Here is a 23,203-nt window from a genome sequence, read left to right as displayed (position 1 = left end):
CTTGTTGATTGAATATGGTGATATTTGGTGCCTTGTCATAATATCTTATTTTTCTTATTGAATTTAGTTTTCAATTTCTACTTCTTTGGTATTCCCTGCTATTGTTCGAGTTTTCTCTTCAAAAACTTTTTTGGTTTTGTTGGTCACAAATATATACCAATTGGGAATATCAATCGCATGCTATGTGAGTTAATTATAATTCCATTTATGCGTGCATGATAAATATTTCTGGCCGTGTGTCCTTTTTGTCTTGTCTGGACTTTCTACCGGGCTTCTATTTCTTCCCAGAGATCAATACTATTCCGTCATTGTGAGTGATGTATCTTTGTATAAATTTTATGGGAATTAGGGGATGATGCTTTTCTCCATCATTTATCCTTGCCACTTGACAAACTTTGGTTCAAGAAATCGAATTGATGCACAAGTGCTAGAGCATTTAAACCCAACTGACGTTTCTTGTATCATGAACTACTATCTATCATATTCCCTAAAGGTTCTTGCTTGTTGGCAATCGTTGCTGCATTTTCCTAAAATTTAATCCTTTTTCTATGCTGTATCTTTCTACTTTGATTTTGGGTATTTAGTTTTATTCCAAATTACTTTTCTGTTTCTTGTAGAACATAAATTTATCGAATCAAATGGTTGGTTATATGTCCGCCGTGCACAAATCCTTTTCCTTTTGATGTGTTTTGCTTTGGTTGATTTCCAAATTTCTTTTCAGTCACTCCTTGGCTTTAGGCCTTCATATTACTTTTGTTTCTCTTCTACATCGAGGAAGTTAGACTAGAATTTGTGGTTGAGGAGTTTAGTTTAATCGTGTATAGAAACACGGTCAACATGCAGGAAGACATATTCTTCATATCGAGAGCTAGAGGCTAGAAAAAAACGGTTAAAAGATCTAGAGAAAATATACACGGATATTTCTATGCAAAAAGAGTTACAGGTATCGATATTTCAGAGAGTACGTTATACGCTTCATTTTTTCCTTGTTTCGCTGTAGGGTAATCATTTTAATGCATCATTTGTGCAGAAAAGGGGTAAGAAACGCAAACTGTGTGATATGAAATTGTTAGTCCCACTTCAAGACCTGTGTATAAATGGCGACAGGAAAGGAAACGTTGAATAGAATACTTATATAACATAGATTTCTTGAATGAGAACCTGAGGAGGGGACGTGCAACAATATCCTGTAGTCATCTGGGAAGCACAATTTTCGTAACTGTGTGGAAACTGCGTGATTATTTAATCAGAACAACCGTAAACGTTGAAACATAATTTTTCTGTGACTGATGTTGGAAACAAAAGTATACTTCAATGTTTTCATAACCGGATCACCTTCATAACCGGACCGGTGATCGAATCGAAAAACACATGTTGAATTTATGGTGTGACTGAAAATTGTTATATTATATAAAATAATAATATAATATTATAAATAATGAAAAAGATATAGTTACCGATATAGTGATATTTCATGCTTTTAAGTTCCCAAAAATACTTTGCCATTAGAGCAGTCAGATCCATCAAATTTTACTGCGAAGAACTACAATAACGTGTGTAATGTTTATAGCTTATATTTTCATTGTCGAAATTCTTTTCCATAAAAATATAATAGAAAAAAGTGGGAAAATAGAGTGTTGTTTTGAATGTTTTATATATATATATATATTTAGAAAACTAACATTTAAAAATATGTTCTATTTAGATATATGTGTAATAAAAGAGTTACTTTGGAGAGAGTTCAAACAAGTTTTATGGTTTATGCATAAGTTTTTAGGTTTGCTACCTTTTGCTATGACAAGCGAGCAAACTTGGGCCGCCACACATCGAATTGGTATTTAAAGAATTCGGTGGTGAACCCAAGTTGGTGATTTATTGTTAAATTTGATCGTGAATTATTTAGTTCTGGCCATATTGATAAGTTGTTTTTGATACTCGGTGAGAAAATTGAAGATAAGGCATTTCTAGATTTGATAAAAAGGTTGTTTGAATGTAAGATAGTCAACATTGAATTGGTTGGGGTTTGTTTAGGCAGGGTTCTGCCTCAAGAATCTGCCTTGAGTTCGATGTTGATCAATGTTTACTTTAATGGGTTTGATAAGGAAGTTCAAGAATTACTATTAAACACGAATAAAGAGATTCCTAAGTTCGTGGAAAATGATCTTATATCGGCTGAAAGAGATTCAGACCATGTTTTTTTATAAGCCATTGAAGATTTATGATGTCCAATTATTGGATGAGATATTGATTGTTACTTCAGGAACAAAGATTGATGGCTTTAGATTTGAAGAATAGAGTGGTGAAGTTATTAGAACGTGATTTGGATTTGAGAGTGGATAAACTTACAACTGTCATTCATAGCGCGGTTCACTACAAAAAACGGAAGGCGTAGCGACGGTTTTTATTAAAATCATCGCATATTAAATTTAGTGACAATTTTCTAACACCCGTCGCTATTAAAATCGTCGCAAGTTTTTCATCAACCGTCGCTAATATTGCGACAATTCCACAAACCGTCGCCCATGTGCGACGGTCTTGTATTCTACCGTCGCTATGTTAGCGACCGTTTTCAATCAACCGTCGCTTAATTTTAAAGACGATGGGTTTTATCAAAACAGTCGCTATAGAGCGACAGTTTACATAAACCGTCGCTTAATTTGATAAGCAACGGTTTTCATAAAACCGTCGCTATATAGCGACGGTTCAAGCTAAATATAGCGACGGATTTTACGAACCCGTCGCTAAATATAGCGACAGGTTTTTTAAACCGTCGCTAAAATTAACGACGGTTTTGTATAAACCGTCCCTTTTTCTTAAAACCGTCGCAAAAATAGCGACGGTCTTCTTCCAAAAAAGCGTCGCTTATAGCGACGGGATTTGAAAAACCGTCGCTTCTAGAATGCGATGCAGCCTCCGGTGACGGATCACGAAACCGTCGCCTTACCCTTTTCATTATCTAAATAATAATTCCAAACTATAACAAAAGAATCATTAATATTTTCAATATCAATCTTCATTGTTTAATCTAAAAATTAATGAAACTCTAATCAAATAATTGCTTGCACAATGGTATTAGTATTATTAAATATTAAGAGACCTGAAGTAATAAAATTTAATGTCATTATCTAATTTTTATGTAACAAAAATTCGGTCAAACAAATGATAAAATATTTTATTTTGTTTATTAAAAAATATCGCCAAATCCTATTTTTATAAAATTTGTTGTTCGTCTAGAATTATCATATGCTAATAAATATTTCTTTATGTTTATAAACCAAATTAATCATTTAAAATATGATATCATCTCTAACAATTTCATAAATTTGAAATAATAAAATACTATCATATTTAAGTAATTATTCTAGTTAATTATAAGAAAATCATATAAAATTTATTTCTAAATTTTTTAATATAATATCAAGATTTTGTTTTTTTATTTATGTGATATCATAATTTTGTGTGTTGTGTGTGTATTTGTATACTCAATCAGGAGTAGGTCTCTTGTGAGACGGTCTCACGAATCTTTATCTGTGAGACGGGTCAACCCTACCGATATTAACAATAAAAAATAATATTCTTACCATAAAAAGTAATATTTTTCATGGAAGATCCAAATAAGAGATCCATCTCACCAAATACGATTCGTGATATCGTCTCACATAAGTTTTTGCACTCAATCCGGAAGCCAATTTGCATGATTGAATTTTAGTTAATTTAGAATAATTTTTTTGCCACAATATAAAAGACTTTTCATCAAATCAAGATTCTCTGCATTGGTGTCTCCTTTAAACCCTAAGCCTTCACCGCTTTCCACATGCGAGTCTTTTGTGCTTAATAATTATTTTGAATTTGGTGTAAATACGAAAGAAATCCGTTGTTTTTTTCTGTACCGATAATCTTCGCTGTTTCAAGGTTAAATTATTTCAACTCAAGATTTTTGTTAGCCCTTTATGTTTTCTGTAGTGGTTTTTTCCTTTCTGAAGTGCGTAAATTGATTTTAAAGTTCTGTGAATTTTTTTTGCTAGCATAAAGATGTCGTCTTTAAGGAATGCTATTCCAAGAAAAGCTCACAAGGAGCGCGCTCAGCCGTAAGTGTGATTATTTTTTGGGGCCATTAATTTCTTTATTGCCCGTTTTGAAATATTTTGACGTATATTTCCGGTTCACTCAATTGATGATTTGTTGTGTGTACTAGGCATTTGAGAAGTAAATTTGGGCTGCTCGAAAAACATAAAGATTATGTCATTCGTGCACGAGCCTATCACCAGAAGGAGCAGACTTTACTGGTAATTTCTACTACACTGCGTCTTGTTGGTTTTGGTAGCATTTTATGAACGAAATTTGGCGAGTTCTGGTTTTATAGTAAGTCGCTTCTGTGTGTTTATAACAGAAACTTAAGGAAAAAGCAGCATTGAGGAACCCAGATGAATTTTACTTCAAGATGATTAAAACAAAAACTGTTGGCGGAGTCCATAAACCTGAGTAAGCTGGAAAATTTTATTTTTATGAGGTTATCTGTTCTCTTTTGAGGATATTTATTTGAATGTAATTTGAATATTAGCTGTTGAATGTGGATTTTGTAAAGGAGCCAGGCTAATAAGTACACTAACGAAGAGCTGATGTTGATGAAGACCCAAGACATTGTATATGTTTTGCAGAAGCTTCAAACTGAAAAAAAGGTTTTATTTTAGAGTTTCTGGTTTTTTGGGTCTCGGATTTCTCGAGATAGCTGTCATGCATGTTCTTTATTCTGAATTTTAACTTTTTGGATGCAGAAAATTGAAAGACTTAATGGTATGCTGCATTCTCTTGACAATCAGTCATCATCCAAACATGTTTATTATGCCGACAACAGGTGAGTGATCAAGACCTTTTTCTGCTGATTCTTGATAGTTTTCATACCCATTTTTTAGAGTAGTCAATTTCATGTTATAACAGTTATGTCACCTCCAAAGTTTATTCTTTTCTCATTATTAGATTTGGTCGCTTCTGATAGCTCAATTAATTTAATTCTTCAAAGTCATTTTATTCCCTTCTGCTTTAGAAAGAACGTCTAATATGTAATCTAGGCAATTAAGATAAAACTATCCGAAGGCCAATTCCAAAAGTTCAATGACCAAGGGGCAATGAGACTGTCTTCTCTGGAACTTCTGTTTGAATCACTTGAATTCCATGTTTACACTTGTGTGTCTGCAAATGACAGATAATTTTTTTCATCCAAGACAATGATTTGGTGGTAATGTACTTTAGGTCACACAAAATATTAATGCATAAAATGGTGCAGGGCAAATATTGCTCAGTAGTATAGCATTTTGAGCTTTGTAGATATTTTTGTGTTTCATGATGTATGTTGGCTGGCTGTTGATTCTCTTTCTAGGGAGGAGGCAAGAGAAGTACGCCAAAAAGTTTCAGAACAAGGGAACCCATCAGCTTTTAAAGACTTGCCTAAAGTTATTTTGAGGTACTGAAAGCTATTTTTTTAGTCAATTGCCTCCTACGAAATTGGATTGTCAGGTTGATAACCTGTTTCTACTTTCCTCCCCACAGTTATGATCCCTACCGAGTACCGAATGATATCATTACCGTCAATCCATTAGCTATATTGCAAAAACGAAGTGGACTACAAATTTTCCTTGACAATCAGAAATAATTTGCTTTAGTCTGCCTGTCCTCACAGCTCTTTCATTTGTCTCTTCACCACCCATACTTTACCCCCTTTAAGTTATCAATACCTCACTTGTTGATTGAATATTGTGATATTTGGCGCCTTGTCATAATAACTTATTTTTCTTATTGAATTTAGTTTCCAATTTCTACTTCTTTGGTATTCCCTACTATTGTTCGAGTTTTCTCTTCAAAAACTTTTTTGGATTTGTCGGTCACAAATATATACCAATTGGGAATATCAATCGCATGCTATGTGAGTTAACTATAATTCCATTTATGCGTGCATGATAAATATTTATGGCCGTGAGTCCTTTTTGTCTTGTCTGGACTTTCTACTGGGCTTCTATTTCTTCCCAGAGATCAATATTATCACGTCATTGTGAGTGTTGTATCTTTGTATAAATTTTATGGGAATTAGGGGATGATACTTTTCTCCATCATTTATCCTTGCCACTTGACGAACTTTGGTTCAAGAAATCGAATTGATGCACAAGTGCTAGAGCATTTAAACCCAACTGACGTTTCTTGTATCATGAACTACTATCTGTCATATTCTCTAAAGGGTCTTGCTTGTTGGCAATCGTTGCTGCATTTTCCTAAAATTTAATCATTTTTCTATGGTGTATCTTTCTACTTTGATTTTGGGTATTTAGTTTTATTCCAAATGACTTTTCTGTTTCTTGTAGAACATAACTTTATCGAATCAATGGTTGGTTATCTGTCCGCCGTGCACAAATCCTTTTCCTTTTGATGAGTTTTTCTTTGGTTGATTTCCAAATTTCTTTTCAGTCTCTCCTTGGCTTTAGTCCTTCATATTACTTTTGTTTCTCTTCTACATCGATGAAGTTAGACTAGAATTTGTGGTTGAGGAGTTTAGTTTAATCGTGTATAGAAACACGATCAACATGCAGGAAGACAGATTCTTCATATCGAGAGCTAGAGGCTATAAAAAAACGGTTAAAAGATCTAGAGAAAATATACACGGATATGTCTATGCAGAAAGAGTTGCAGATATCAATATTTCAGAGAGTACGTTATACGCTTCATTTTTTCCTTGTTTCACTGTAGCGTAATCATTTTAATGCATCATTGGTGCAGAAAAGGGGTAAAAAACGCGAACTGCGTGAAGATGAAATGGTTAGTCCCACTTCAAGACCCGTGTATAAATGGCGACAGGAAAGGAAACGTTGAATAGAATACTTATATAATGAAGATTTCTTGAATGAGAACCTGAGGAGGGGACGTGCAACAATATCCTGTAGTCATCTGGGAAGCACAATTTTCGTAACTGTGTGGAAACTACGTGATTATTTAATCGGAACAACCGTAAACGTTGAAACATAATTTTTCTGTGACTGATGTTGGAAACAAAAGTATACTTCAATTTTTTCATAACTGGATCACCTTCATAACCGGACCGGTGATCGAATCGAAAAACACATGTTGAATTTATGGTGTGACTGAAAATTGTTATATTATATAAAATAATAATATAATATTATAAATAATGAAAAAGATATAGTTACCGATATAGTGATATTTCATGCTTTTAAGTTCCCAAAAATACTCTGCCATTAGAACAGTCAGATCCATCAAATTTCACTGCGAAGAACTACAATAATGTGTGTAAAGTTTATAGCTTATATTTTCATTGTCGAAATTCTTTTCCATAAAAATATAATAGAAAAAAGTGAGAAAATAGAGTGTTGTTTTGAATGTTTTATATATATATATATATATATATATATATATATATATTTAGAAAACTAACTGTAACGTCTCGAAAATTTAAATTTCCACGTGAGCCACATACATGCAAATTATTAAATTTCTTTTGTATTTTATTAAATTCTTTTAAAGCATAAAATGTATGTTTATTTTATAAATTATGTGTTTAATTATTTTTATGCATTTTATACATAATCCATGCATGATAAAATTTATTTTACGAAATTTTAAAGGTTTAAGCATTATAGATTTTTAAGTTGCATTTCGTGCTCGAACGAAGAACGGAGACCGGATAATTTTCAGGAAAATTATTTTATTACACGATCTATTTTTATAAACTAAGTTTAAATATTTTTAAATGTATTTTTCAAGAATTGGGATTTATTGGGTATTTTTATCCGTATGATTTTAATTTTAACGATACACAAATTTTATCGAATTGGGGGACTTTTTGAGGGTTCGGCTAATATTTTCAAAAACTTTCCAACACAAAATATTTTTCGTGAGTGTGTTTGGATTTAATGGACCTACTTTTAAGCTTATTTGGCTTAAATATTTTTTTAAACTCTTAATTAAACAATTAGGCTCCATTATCTACTAATTAATCACTCAATTATTATACTAAAGCTACCCTACATCTATTATATACAACAACCGACACCCCATTCAGATTTAGGACCCTTGGTTTCAGAAATATTAAAGGGAGACACAAATTTAAAGCCACAGTTTATAGTTTATTCTTGCATCCAAGGCTATACGGGGCTCCTCTTCTCTTCCTCCTCTCGTTTTGCATCATCAAGCACGCCCTACACTCATTATTACCCTTCTCAACAGCCGACACAACCCACCCCTGACCCCCATCAATTCCTCTCCTTTTCAGCCAACTCTCCTCAGTTTCCTCCATTAAATAACCTGTTTGTGCTTCGGTTTCTCTTGTTCTTGTAAAGGAAAAGTTCTCCCGAGTTCCCTCGTCTCGTTCTTGCTCTCCAAACTCATCAGTCACGCTATGTACATTATTTCTGCATCATTTACGCCATAATACATGCTGATATGTGTGCCATTCACGTTGTTTTTCAGTTCATGCATCGTTTTTTTTACGGGTATGTTTCGGTTGAGCATGAAACTTATATTTGCTTTGCATCCACTCACATTTTTCTGAAATGATGCAAGGGAGCTGTTGTACCGTGAGTAGAGAGCCTGTCATCACCGAGATAGGAAGGATTTAAAAGCTGGAAATGAGGCCGTATAGTGTTGGGTAAATGTTGGTCGAGTTCTTGAAATCTTCGGCTTGTAAGGAGGGAGCAGGGGCGGAGGCACTAAGGGGGCTGGGTTGGGCTCCAGCCCCCCCTAATTTTTTTTAAAAAAAAATAAATATGTTTTATTTTAAAAAATTTGTTGATTAGCCCCAATCTGTATTTTTTTCTTCTTTAACTTCTCTATTCTTCTCTCTCAAATCATCACAATTTTGATTACTTCAAATTGCCGTAACTTCATAATCGGTCGCCAGTTTTAAAAATCGATTGTATATTTGGAAATCCCACGGAATAAGCTTTTTTTTAATACCAAATTTTTGAAGTTTATTTGTCGTCTTGAAATCAGCCGTCGCCCATTGGTCACCGTTTTCACCGAAAATATGAGAAAATCTTAATGTTAGACTTTCTACAGCTCGTTCTTGTTGTTCTTCGTTAGATTTCGAATTTTAAAAGTAATTTCAGATTTTAGTATTTCAAAATTTGGGTATTTTGGTTTTTTTAAATTCCGATAATTGATATATATTAAATTTTTTATTGTAGTTACTATTTTGAGCCGATTGATGATATTGATAATTTTTTAGAATTTATTTGAGCATTATTTCGAATTTCCAGATTTTATATTGAGTATTGTCGATTTTTAGTGTTGATTATTTATTATTTGGATGTTTAGATGCTATAGAAAATACAAATGCGAATTTATGGAATTTTGTAGGAATTTTGGAAAAATTCAGAATTATGAAAATGGGATTTTCGAATTTATATTCAGTAGTGTTTTAGCTCCATGTTTTTTAAGGTATTAAATATTAAATACTCTTGTTCTATGTTTTCATTAAGTCAATGTTTACATATTTTTTATTTTAATTTTTTTAATTAATTATTTATTTTATTAAATACAGCATGGGACGGAGCCAGCCCCAGGTAATTTTAAATCATCGCTCCGCCCCTGGGAGGGAGATCGGTGGATTGGCATGATCCAGCAGCTCAAGTGCCGAACTGAGCCACGGAACAGTCCCTGGGAGGTCTGAACCATGGCTTAGGAAGGCTCGGTCATTGCTGGGACCATCCACGAAGCCGAACGAGCAAGGGGTTGGAAGTTGGTCATGTGTGCGTTTGAGGTTCCTAGAGATTGGGTTGGTGTTGTAGGCTGTAGGGGGCTGTGAACCCAGCTATATCGCAGCCCTTGTAAAGTCTGGTAGGATGTTAGGAGTGAGCCATGGGTGTTTGGTTGAGGGAGAAGCTCGGTCCGTGGAGGTATAGTTGAATCGAGAGATAATGGGAAAGAATCAATCGGTTTCTGCGTAACTTGGTCACTAGCAGTATGCTTTGTTTTGGTTTAGTTTAGAAGGGTCATTAGAATACTAATGGTGAGGCTTAAAGGATGGACATGTGTTGCTAAAAGGAAGGACCGAAAGGTGTAGGAGTTGGGACCATGTGTTGTGTGATGATATGATTGTAAAAAGGGGTGGCCGAGAAAGTTCTAGGAAATTAGGTGCTGGCCAAAGTTTCATGGATTTAAAGGACTTAAATTAAGTAGTAAATGGTTTAGAATGGATTGGTTAAGTTATGGTGCAAGTTGGGAAAAATTGTTTCATTTTCGAGTCGATTCGGGTTAAAATCGGGACCTCGGTACAAGTTTTAAGACAATTCGATTAAGTTATGATATGGGCTCTATTTTAAGTCTAGAGATGCTTTTAAATATGTTTTGGGACATTTTTAAGAGTTTGGTAAGTTTCGGATCAAAATAATGATTTTTGGAATTATCCGGGATTTAATCGCCGCACGAGATGTTAATTAAAGAATTAATTGAAACGTCTTGATTTAAGCTTGATAAAATTATGGAAAATTATATTTAAGCTCAAATGATTATTAGAAGTTTTAGTTTTTTATTTGGGAATTTTATGCTAAGGTTTGATTTAATTCGGGATTAAAACGCATTCTGATGTTATATTTAAGGATTAATTTAAAAGTAGTCGATTTAAGCCAAATAAAAATATGAGAAAATTATTGTAGGCTTAAATAATTATTTGGAAAATGTTATAGTCAAAGTAATTAAGAAAAGTACACAAACGTGAAATTTTACGTTTAGAGATGAAACGACAATTTTTGGGTTTATAAGGGCAAAATGGTCATTTTGCATCTGGGGTGAGTTGTTGGTCCTGACAGCGCCCTGAGCACAAATCATGATATTTTTAAATGTTCATGCAACACGTTTACGATTTTTACGCTATTATAATAAATATTGGTGCATTCTTGATTTAAAGGAATTAAGAGAGAGAAAAGTAAGAAAATGAAGAGCACTCCGTCTCCGCCGCGCCGCGTCGTTATTTCGTTTGTTTTCTGTCAAAACAAACCAAGGCATGTATATAATTTTTCTAAACCTCAATCAAGTCATATAGGTATTTTTAAATATCGCAAGTACATGATTTTAATTATTCATATTTAATTATGTTGGTTAATTATATTACGTGCATAGAAAATATTCATTTTTGAGATTTATGCGATATGGCTTGTGGTTCATTCACTATGTGGGAGGGTTATTTTATACGGTCGCCAGTGACCGATCAGTTCAGTATGGTACCACCCGGTCGCCAGTGATCGGACAGCTCAGTTCAGTTTCAGCCTCCCCGGTAGCCAGTTACCGATCAGTTTCAGCTTAGTGCAGTGGCCACAGGCGTAAAACATAATCTCAACAGAAAATTTTATCAGTTATTTCAGTACAGGGCTCCAAGGAGCAAATGTTTTTACTGTGATTATCAGTTCAGTTATGCACGTATTATAATTGCTCAGTACAGATTATTTTCAGCATCAGTACAGATTATTTTCAACATCAGTACAGATTACTTTCAGCACGCCTCATGACATGATATTTTATCTCATGCATATTTTACTTCAGATTTTACTCGTTACCTGCGATATATGCATGCTGAGTGTAACGAACCGTATTCTACACTACTTAAAATTTGCGGAAAAATTAAAAATTTTCTTAAATAAAAACATTCATACGGTCGTCACTCAACATTCATAAAAATAAATCTCACAATCATCCATCCCCAATAAAATTTTGCTAAAGAAACTGTCTCCAAATATTTAAAAATCAGAGTATTTTAAACTTGCATAAAAACATAAACATTGCGGTCCTCGGGTCTAGCCTGCCACTCAGCCCAAGCCTGCCCCTTGGTCATCACCTCCTGTCTCCTCAACATAGTCACCTGCATCGATCAAGTCTAGTGAGTCTAAAGACTCAACACGTATAAACTGGAATAACGAGTACTACATAATAAGGTCGCATGCAACTTTAAAATAGGACATACATAATTTGAAACTTGAACTTGCGCATTAAAACTTGAACATACGTACATGCATACTTCGACGTGCCATAACTTAAACTTTCATAAACATACTGCATACGTAAACATACATAACTTCATCATTTTGCGTAGAGGCATGTTTCCAAGCAAGTGACCCGTAACATAAATGAGCCTGATCAGACTATACCACAGTACTGGGCTGACAGGGACGTATCCACTGCCGCATACATAAGATCCCTGTTCATAATTTAACAGGCCAGTTGATCCACGTTCATAATTTAACGCTTCACAACCACGATCTAACCCGTTCATAATTTAACGGGCGGATTGGTCCCCGTTCATAATTTAACGCTTTCCAACCCTAACATAATTTGGTCACAAGACGTTTAGCATACCTCAAAACTTAAAAATATTTTCTTTGCACGTCAGCATACTTACTTGGCGTTGAGGGATTCGTTTGGACTTCGATCGGGGCCGTTGCTGCACCATACTAACATGAATTCAAAGGCTTAACATGCATAACTTAGACGTAGAAATCATACTTACTCTCAAGCTCGATCATACCTTAGGACCTTCTATAATTATCCATGACATGACCTTAATAATCCTTGCACTAAGCCATAACTTCAAACTTAAAAGTATCAAAAATTATTTTTCCCAAACAGTGTGTACACGGACCCCTAGCCCGGGTCCGTGTACGGTTCCGTCTACCTACTGTAAAGTACGTGTCGTGAAAATGAAGGGGCACGGACCCCGTGCTTGGATCCGGATGGGGGTCCGTGTAGGCTCTGGAAGAAGACATCGACTGAAACACGAAGACACGGACCCCGTGTGAGGGTCCGGGTAGGGGTCCGTGTACGTACTGCCTAGACGCACTAAGTGGGAAGCAAAGGCACGGACCCCGTGCTTGGGTCCGTGTCCGGGTCCGTGTGGCCACTGTACGTCGAAACCTGCGAGAAATCTTATACACTACCTACACACCCAAATTGACACTTGAATATAATGGTTCGACCCCTTAAGACCCTTCTTAGGACACCATAACATTGCATCAAAACTTATACAAACACCTCAAAATACGACGTCCACTATACAACACAATGCAACACCGATTACGCAATTGACATCGATCGATTTCCTACGACCTTAAACTAATTCAAACGCCTAACGACATACATCAAAACCTTAGAAATACCACAAACCTCGATACTAACATACTCGTACGCAGCAACGATCGCCCGTCGGTTTCCAACGAAGCCTACAACATAAAACTACAAGAAACGTATCAATAACATAATTTTCTGAAAATTTCAGTTTGCGCAGTCGCACGGAAAATATCATAACTCACTCATTTTTCGTCCAAAAATTTCGAATCATATATCAAATCGAAGGTATCGAAAAGTTCTACGTTTTTGGAGTTGAAAGTTTTCCCAAAATATGAACAGAAAAATCGCAGTATTTGAAAAGACAGCAAAAACGAGTTTTAGATCTAAAAATTTTCCTTCGAAATTGATCTGATTCATTATCCGCTCAAACTACTATCATCATACATAACTTTTACGCATAAAAACAATGCAATACAATATATGACTTGATCGACACAGTAAGAACAGATTATACGTGCCTTTTTGATATTTAAAATACCGTAGCGACGACACCGAAGCGGAGATGGAGCGAGGCTTGATCGGTGACGAACGTGGCACCGTTTTCTTGCGATAAAACTCACGGAAATACTGAAAAGCTTTGGAGGAAAAGTGCGGCTGCTATGGTGCTAAGAACCCTAGGTTTTTCTTTCTCTCAAAATAATAAAACTTGAATTGAGACTTGTGTGTGTGTTTTGTGCGCTACAGGTGTGTGTAAAAGTGTGTAATTTGTGTGTGTAGCGTGTGTTTTAAAATATTAGGAGACTAACTTTTGCTAATTAATAATTAACCTTACTATCCAAGGTGCTAATAAAAAGGTTGACTCAAATAACAATTCAATTAAAAATACTATTCCCGCTCATCTTTAAATAAGGTCCCCTAATTAAATTAAAGTGCACACTTGCTAAACTTTTAAAAGTTTTAAAGTCTTAAAATTTCTAAATAAATAAATTAGGCTTAAAAATGCTAAAACTCCATAAATTATTTAAAATGCCCCCAACTCAACTTAAAATAGAATACCACGTTTTAAATTGCCAAAATCGTCACCGGGTCTGTTCCTCAATCCCGCTTCGAATAATCGCCTGAAACATGAAACTCGACAAACGTTTTAACGTGCATCACATAAACATAAATAATTTAGAATAATGCAAATAAATCAGGCATCGCTAATACTCATTTAAAATTAATTTAAATGATTAAATAATTAAATGAATGCATGGGTTATACGTGTATTAAATTTGGGCACTACAGTTCCTCCCCCACTTATAAAACTTTCGTCCTCGAAATTAAGTCTTACCGAACAACTCCGGGTAGCGAAGTCTCATGTCGGCCTCTGACTCCCAAGTGGCTTCTTCCACCGATTGATTCAGCCATTGAACTTTGACCAACTTAGTCGTCTTGTTCCGAAGTCTGCGCTCCTGTCTGTCTAGGATTTGGACTGGTTTCTCCTCGTAAGACAGGTCTGGAGTCAACTGCAGCGGCTCATAACTCAGAACATGAGAAGGATTAGCCAAATATTTTCTCAGCATCGAGACATGGAACACATTGTGCACCCCGGCCAGATTCGGCGGAAGGGCTACACGATACGCTAGCGTCCCAACTCTGTCCAAGATCTCAAACGGTCCAATAAACCTCGGACTCAACTTGCCTCTCTTCCCAAATCTCATAACACCCTTCATAGGTGCTATCTTGATAAAAGCGTGATCTCCTACGGCAAACTCGAGATCCCTCCTCCTTTTATCTGCATAGCTCTTCTGACGGCTTTGGGCAGTCTTCATTCTCTCACGAATCTTGACCACCACGTCTGCAGTCTGCTGAACTATTTCTGGACCAAGTTCTGTCATCTCACCAACTTCATCCCAATGAACTGGTGATCTGCACTTCCTCCCGTACAACGCCTCATAGGGAGCCATACCAATAGATGCTTGGAAGCTGTTGTTGTATGTGAACTCCACTAGAGGTAGTCTAGACTCCCAAGTTCCTTGAAAATCAATCATGCACGCCCTTAGCAAGTCCTCTAAAACCTGAATCACTCGCTCAGACTGGCCATCTGTCTGCGGGTGAAAAGCTGTACTGAAAAGCAACTTCGTCCCCATGGCTGCATGTAAGCTCTTCCAGAAGGACGATGTAAACCTCGGGTCCCTGTCGGACACAATAGAGACTGGGAAACCATGCAACCGGACGATCTCCTGGATATAAAGATCCGCATACTGCGTCATGGAGAAAGTCGTCTTCACAGGCAGAAAATGCGCTGACTTAGTGAGTCGGTCCACTATAACCCAAATGGAATTCGATCCTCTGACTGATCTCGGCAACCCAACAACAAAATCCATAGTAATGTTCTCCCACTTCCACTCGGGGATGGGGAGTGACTTTACCAACCCTGCTGGTCTCTGATGTTCAGCTTTTACTTGCTGACAAGTGAGACATTCTGATACGAACCTACGGATGTCTCGCTTCATCCCTGGCCACCAATACAATAACTGTAGGTCTTTGTACATCTTGGTACCTCCTGGGTGAATGGAATACGGAGATGCGTGTGCCTCTGTCAAAATATCCTGTCTGATCGAACCAACACTAGGCACCCACATTCTACCTCTGTATCTCACAATGCCGTCTGCAACTGTGTACAGCACACTGCCCTTGGCTTCGTCTTTCAGTCTCCATTTCTGTAACTGCTCATCTGAAGACTGACCTGATCGGATACGGTCTAGCAAATCAGACTTGACTGTCAGATTAGACAGCCTAGGAGCCTTGCCATCACGATAAATCTCTAGACCAAAATTCTGAATCTCCGACTGTAGTGGTCTCTGAGCTGTCAACTGAGCAACAATTGCCACTTTTCTGCTCAAAGCGTCTGCGACAACATTAGCCTTTCCCGGATGGTAGCTAATTTCGCAGTCGTAATCTTTCACAAGTTCTAACCACCGTCTTTGTCTCATATTCAGCTCTTTCTGTGTGAAGAAGTATTTGAGACTCTTGTGGTCGGTGAAGATCTGACATTTCTCGCCGTATAAGTAATGTCTCCAAATCTTCAATGCAAAGACAACGTCGGCTAATTCAAGGTCGTGCGTCGGGTAGTTCTTCTCGTGCACCTTTAACTGTCTGGAAGCATAAGCTATGACCCGACCTTGCTGCATCAACACTGCGCCTAATCCGAGCTTAGATGCATCAGTATAAAGCACAAACTCACCTTGCCCTGTCGGCATGGCTAGCACTGGCGCTGAAATAAGAGCTTGCTTCAGAGTATCAAAGCTCTTCTGACATTCATCACTCCACACGAATTTAGCATTCTTCTTGGTGAGTGAAGTGAGTGGCACCGCTATGGATGAAAATCCCTTAATAAACTTACGGTAGTAGCCTGCTAAACCCAAAAAGCTGCGGATTTCAGATGCATTCTTCGGCTCAACCCATTCCTTGACAGCCGCTACTTTCGCTGGATCCACCTCGATTCCTCTGCTAGATACTATATGCCCCAAAAATGCTACATTTTCTAACCAAAATTCACACTTACTGAATTTCGCAAATAACTTGCGACTCTGCAATGTGTGTAATACTGTCCTCAAGTGCTGGTTGTGCTCCTCATGGCTCTTTGAGTATATTAGAATGTCGTCAATGAATACTATGACGAATTTATCGAGGAACGGCTGAAATACTCGGTTCATGAGATCCATGAAAATTGCTGGAGCATTGGTCAATCCAAACGGCATTACTAAGAACTCGTAATGCCCGTATCTAGTCCTGAAAGCTGTCTTATGAACATCTGCATCCTTAACTTTCAGCTGATGATACCCTGATCGAAGATCTATCTTAGAGAACACGGTAGCTCCCTGCAACTGATTGAACAAGTCTTCGATTCTAGGCAACGGGTATTTGTTCTTGATCGTTACCTTGTTTAGTTCACGGTAATCGATGCACAACCTCATGCTCCCATCCTTCTTCTTCACAAAGAGCACTGCTGCGCCCCACGGTGAGAAACTAGGGCGGATAAAGCCTTTGTCGAGGAGCTCTTGAATCTGCTGCTTGAGCTCTAACATCTCAGCTGGAGCTAACCGTTATGGCGCCTTAGAGATTGGCGCTGTGCTCGGCACGAGCTCGATTGCAAACTCCACCTCTCTCTCTGGTGGAAGGCCGGTGACGTCATCAGGAAAGACGTCTGGAAATTCGCTGACTACTGGCACTTCTGAAATAGAAGGAGTGGGCACGTCCGGCGCTGCTATAACACTGGCCAAGAAAGCCTGACATCCCTTGGAAATAAGTCTCCTTGCCTGCATGCATGAAATCATGCGAGGAAAACTCCTCCATCTAGCTGGCTCGAATAGAAACTGCTCCATGCCCAGCGGCCTGACTAATACTGACCTTTTCTGAAAGTCAATCAGAACTCTGTTCTTAGTCAGCCAGTCCATTCCCAATATAATATCGAACTCTGGCATCGGCAATACGATCAAATCTGCATATACTAGGTGGCCCTGCAGTTCTAGATCGATGTCCCTGATCACACTGGTAGCTAACAACTCTTCCCCTGATGGGACTGTCACTGAGAAGTTCAAGTCCAGACCGATGGACTTGATGTCCAGGTGATTAGCGAAGGTCTCTGATATAAAGGAGTGGGTGGCTCCTGAATCTATCAGTGCAGTTGTAGCTAATCTCTTTATGAAAATATTCCCTGAGATGCGTTAGCACAACACAACTTATATCCCAAGACACTAACAAGATAGTAACCCAAATATACTCAAACAATACTAGCATCCTACTTATCCCAAGTAAAATTCCACATGCAAATCAAATAGTACTGAACTTAGGTAGAAACGTTTACCGGTAAGTAAAGTAGTGTCTGGGTCCGCCTCCTGTGCATGCATGGCGAATACCCTGCCCTGGGTTGGCTGCTTCCACTGCGGGCACTCCTTCAGCATATGATCTGTAGCTCCACACTTGAAGCACCTGCCTGATCCATACAAGAACTGTCCCGGGTGCTGACGATTGCATTTAGGACACACGGGGAAGGCAACGGGCTTCTGAGGCGCCCCTTGCTGCTGAACTGGACCCTTGCCCTTTGGTGGTCCATGATAAGGCTTCTTCGCTGGCGGCCCCTGATACGGTTTCTTAAAGTGGGGTCGCTGATTCTGCTGCTGATGGTGAGGCTGTGGTGGAGCCTGATAGGGCCTCTTGCCCTGCCTGTCAGCCTCAATATCTCGCTGGTCCTGTTCTGCCGCCAAAGCTCGGGACACGGCGACTGCATAAGAAGTGGGACCAGCTACTCGGACGTCGCGGCGCAAGATCGGCCGCAAACCATTCAGGAAATGTCTCAGTTTTGCCTGTGCATCATTCGCAATAAGGGGCACGAAGTGACACCCCCTTTCAAACTTCCTCACAAATTCCGCCACGCTACTGTCTCCCTGACGCAGCGTCATAAACTCGTTGGTGAGTCTAGTTCGTACTTCCTCAGTGAAGTACTTGGAGTAGAAAACCTCTTTAAAACCATTCCAAGGCAGCACTTGCAAGTTGACTGCCACAGATGCACTTTCCCACCACAACCTAGCGTCTCCAGTTAATAAGAATATAGCACATCTGACCCTGTCAGCGTCCGTCAGCTCCATGAAGTCAAATATCACCTCGATGGACTTGATCCATCCCTCCGCCACCATCGGGTCAGTAGTACCCGAGAACTCCTTCGGGCTCATCCTCCGGAACCTCTCATATACTGCCTCCGGTCTAGGCCTCTCCTCGTGGCCTGCAACAGTCTGGTTCCTCGCAAATTGTGCGAAGAATTGCGTCATGCCAGCAAGCATCTGTGCCTGCATATCTGGTGGTGGAGGTGGAGGAGGATTGGCCCTCTCCTCATCTCGATGTTCCCTGTCCTCTACTCGGTGCTCTCTGTTCTCATCCCTTGTTTCACGGTCGATCACACGTCTAGGAGGCATACTATTCCAATAAATTACCCAACACGTAAACCCAACATGCATGAACATATATCAATATTTTATGATGCACGTAAATTGAACTTAAAACATAGATATGCTGAAATCATGACTTAATGCGTAATACATAGCATAGCTCAAAACTTTAAAACTTACAGACTTGAGGTGTGACTTCGTGAGCTTCTTGCGACTGGCAGTAGGCATAACCCTTTACAAGAACACCGCTCTGATACCAACTGTAACGAACCGTATTCTACACTACTTAAAATTTGCGGAAAAATTAAAAATTTTCTTAAATAAAAACATTCATACGGTCGTCACTCAACATTCATAAAAATAAATCTCACAATCATCCATCCCCAATAAAATTTTGCTAAAGAAACTGTCTCCAAATATTTAAAAATCAGAGTATTTTAAACTTGCATAAAAACATAAACATTGCGGTCCTCGGGTCTAGCCTGCCACTCAGCCCAAGCCTGCCCCTTGGTCATCACCTCCTGTCTCCTCAACATAGTCACCTGCATCGATCAAGTCTAGTGAGTCTAAAGACTCAACACGTATAAACTGGAATAACGAGTACTACATAATAAGGTCGCATGCAACTTTAAAATAGGACATACATAATTTGAAACTTGAACTTGCGCATTAAAACTTGAACATACGTACATGCATACTTCGACGTGCCATAACTTAAACTTTCATAAACATACTGCATACGTAAACATACATAACTTAATCATATTGCGTAGAGGTATGTTTCCAAGCAAGTGACCCGTAACATAAATGAGCCTGATCAGACTATACCACAGTACTGGGCTGACAGGGACGTATCCACTGCCGCATACATAAGATCCCTGTTCATAATTTAACAGGCCAGTTGATCCACGTTCATAATTTAACGCTTCACAACCACGATCTAACCCGTTCATAATTTAACGGGCGGATTGGTCCCCGTTCATAATTTAACGCTTTCCAATCCTAACATAATTTGGTCACAAGACGTTTAGCATACCTCAAAACTTAAAAATATTTTCTTTGCACGTCAGCATACTTACTTGGCGTTGAGAGATTCGTTTGGACTTCGATCGGGGCCGTTGCTGCACCATACTAACATGAATTCAAAGGCTTAACATGCATAACTTAGACGTAGAAATCATACTTACTCTCAAGCTCGATCATACCTTAGGACCTTCTATAATTATCCATGACATGACCTTAATAATCCTTGCACTAAGCCATAACTTCAAACTTAAAAGTATCAAAAATTATTTTTCCCAAACAGTGTGTACACGGACCCCTAGCCCGGGTCCGTGTACGGTTCCGTCTACCTACTGTAAAGTACGTGTCGTGAAAATGAAGGGGCACGGACCCCGTGCTTGGATCCGGATGGGGGTCCGTGTAGGCTCTGGAAGAAGACATCGACTGAAACACGAAGACACGGACCCCGTGTGAGGGTCCGGGTAGGGGTCCGTGTACGTACTGCCTAGACGCACTAAGTGGGAAGCAAAGGCACGGACCCCGTGCTTGGGTCCGTGTCCGGGTCCGTGTGGCCACTGTACGTCGAAACCTGCGAGAAATCTTATACACTACCTACACACCCAAATTGACACTTGAATATAATGGTTCGACCCCTTAAGACCCTTCTTAGGACACCATAACATTGCATCAAAACTTATACAAACACCTCAAAATACGACGTCCACTATACAACACAATGCAACACCGATTACGCAATTGACATCGATCGATTTCCTACGACCTTAAACTAATTCAAACGCCTAACGACATACATCAAAACCTTAGAAATACCACAAACCTCGATACTAACATACTCGTACGCAGCAACGATCGCCCGTCGGTTTCCAACGAAGCCTACAACATAAAACTACAAGAAACGTATCAATAACATAATTTTCTGAAAATTTCAGTTTGCGCAGTCGCACGGAAAATATCATAACTCACTCATTTTTCGTCCAAAAATTTCGAATCATATATCAAATCGAAGGTATCAAAAAGTTCTACGTTTTTGGCGTTGAAAGTTTTCCCAAAATATGAACAGAAAAATCGCAGTATTTGAAAAGACAGCAAAAACGAGTTTTAGATCTAAAAATTTTCCTTCGAAATTGATCCGATTCATGATCCACTCAAACTACTATCATCATACATAACTTTTACGCATAAAAACAATGCAATACAATATATGACTTGATCGACACAGCAAGAACAGATTATACGTGCCTTTTTTATATTTAAAATACCGTAGCGACGACACCAAAGCGGAGATGGAGCGAGGCTTGATCGGTGACGAACGTGGCACCGTTTTCTTGCGATAAAACTCACGGAAATACTTAAAAGCTTTGGAGGAAAAGTGCGGCTGCTATGGTGCTAAGAACCCTAGGTTTTTCTTTCTCTCAAAATAATAAAACTTGAATTGAGACTTGTGTGTGTGTTTTGTGCGCTACAGGTGTGTGTAAAAGTGTGTAATTTGTGTGTGTAGCGTGTGTTTTAAAATATTAGGAGACTAACTTTTGCTAATTAGTAATTAACCTTACTATCCAAGGTGCTAATAAAAAGGTTGACTCAAATAACAATTCAATTAAAAATACTATTCCCGCTCATCTTTAAATAAGGTCCCCTAATTAAATTAAAGTGCACACTTGCTAAACTTTTAAAAGTTTTAAAGTCTTAAAATTACCAAATAAATAAATTAGGCTTAAAAATGCTAAAACTCCATAAATTATTTAAAATGCCCCCAACTCAACTTAAAATAGAATACCACGTTTTAAATTGCCAAAATCGTCACCGGGTCTGTTCCTCAATCCCGTTTCGAATAATCGCCTGAAACATGAAACTCGCCAAACGTTTTAACGTGCATCACATAAACATAAATAATTTAGAATAATGCAAATAAATCAGGCATCGCTAATACTCATTTAAAATTAATTTAAATGATTAAATAATTAAATGAATGCATGGGTTATACGTGTATTAAATTTGGGCACTACACTGAGTCTTTAGGCTCACTAGACTTGATTGTTGTAGGTACTGATGAGGTCAGGGCCGAAGACGGGGACCAGTGAGTCAGCTTGGGCCGGCAGTAGTGGCACCCGAGGACCTCAGTGCAGCAGTGTTTATTTTATTCCGCAACCAAATATTTATCAGTCATTGGACATTTTTAAATTGCTATTGTGGGAAAACAATTATTTTATTCCGATGCTTTTATTTTAAACATTGAACTTGATTCACCAATGATTTTATGAATGAGGCCGTTTAAGTTCTTTTAAAAAAAAGAAAATTTTAAATTTTCCGCAAATTTTCAAAGCGAGGATTTTCGGGCCTTCACACTAACATTTAAAAATATGTTTTATTTAGATATATGTGTAATAAAAGAGTTACTTTGGATAGAGTTCAAACAAGTTTTATGGTTTATGCATAAGTTTTTAGGTTTGCTACCTTTTGCTATGACAAGCGAGCAAACTTGGGCCGCCACACATCGATTTGGTATTTAAAGAATTCGGTGGTGAACCCAAGTTGGTGATTTATTGTTAAATTTGATAGTGAATTATTTAGTTCTGGCCATATTGATAAGTTGTTTTTGATACTGGGTGAGAAAATTGAAGGTAAGACATTTCTAGATTTGATAAAAAGGTTGTTTGAATGTAAGATAGTCAATATTGAATTGGGTGGGGTTTGTTTAGGCAGGGGTCTGCCTCAAGAATTTGCCTTGAGTTCGATGTTGATCAATGTTTACTTTAATGGATTTGATAAGGAAGTTCAAGAATTACTATTAAACACGAATAAAGAGATTCCTAAGTTCGTGGAAAATGATCTTGTATCGGCTGAAAGAGATTAAGACCATGTTTTTTTATAAGCCATTGAACATTTATGCTGTCCGATTATTGGATGAGATATTGATTGTTACTTCAGGAACAAAGATTGATGGCTTTAGAATTGAAGAATAGAGTAGTGAAGTTATTAGAACGTGATTTGGATTTGAGAGTGGATAAACTTACAACTGTCATTCATAGCGCGGTTCACTACAAAAAAACGGAAGGCGTAGCGACGGTTTTATTAAAATCGTCGTTATTATAGCGACGGTTTTTCATATAGCGATGGTGTTAATAAAAACCGTCGCCTATTAAATTTAGCGACAATTTACTAACACTCGTCGCTATAATAGCGACGGGTTT

At 37.9% G+C, this 23,203-nt stretch overlaps 1 protein-coding gene and 1 long non-coding RNA gene across 2 annotated transcripts; both read left to right on the top strand.

Moving 5' to 3' along the window:
- The first annotated feature begins 4,029 nt into the window (after positions 1 to 4,029).
- On the top strand, positions 4,030 to 6,858 carry LOC140803616 (probable U3 small nucleolar RNA-associated protein 11). Its single transcript, XM_073159519.1, has 8 exons — positions 4,030 to 4,088; positions 4,196 to 4,286; positions 4,391 to 4,482; positions 4,586 to 4,679; positions 4,776 to 4,855; positions 5,378 to 5,461; positions 6,579 to 6,696; positions 6,766 to 6,858. Exons 1-8 carry the CDS (start codon positions 4,033 to 4,035, stop codon positions 6,856 to 6,858), a joined length of 708 nt encoding a protein of 235 aa, XP_073015620.1. The 5' UTR covers positions 4,030 to 4,032.
- A 949-nt stretch (positions 6,859 to 7,807) lies between these two features.
- On the top strand, positions 7,808 to 22,351 carry LOC140803097 (uncharacterized). The gene is made up of 3 exons (XR_012111758.1): positions 7,808 to 8,393; positions 10,920 to 11,003; positions 22,056 to 22,351. It is a non-coding gene; the product is annotated as an uncharacterized lncRNA (long non-coding RNA).
- Positions 22,352 to 23,203: the final 852 nt, after the last annotated feature.

Source organism: Primulina eburnea, chromosome 10 (genome assembly GCF_022965805.1).
Source record: "Primulina eburnea isolate SZY01 chromosome 10, ASM2296580v1, whole genome shotgun sequence".
Taxonomy (NCBI): Eukaryota; Viridiplantae; Streptophyta; class Magnoliopsida; order Lamiales; family Gesneriaceae; genus Primulina; species Primulina eburnea.
This window is presented reverse-complemented; position numbering and strand designations above follow the sequence as displayed.

Excerpts from the sequence above, each read along its gene's own strand:
- LOC140803616 (XM_073159519.1), top strand. The coding sequence starts at position 4,033 with ATGTCGTCTTTAAGGAATGCTATTCCAAGAAAAGCTCACAAGGAGCGC. Across the intron at positions 4,483-4,585 it reads GGCGGAGTCCATAAACCTGA|GAGCCAGGCTAATAAGTACA; the intron begins GTAAGCTGGAAA and ends GATTTTGTAAAG. Across the intron at positions 4,856-5,377 it reads GTTTATTATGCCGACAACAG|GGAGGAGGCAAGAGAAGTAC; the intron begins GTGAGTGATCAA and ends TTCTCTTTCTAG.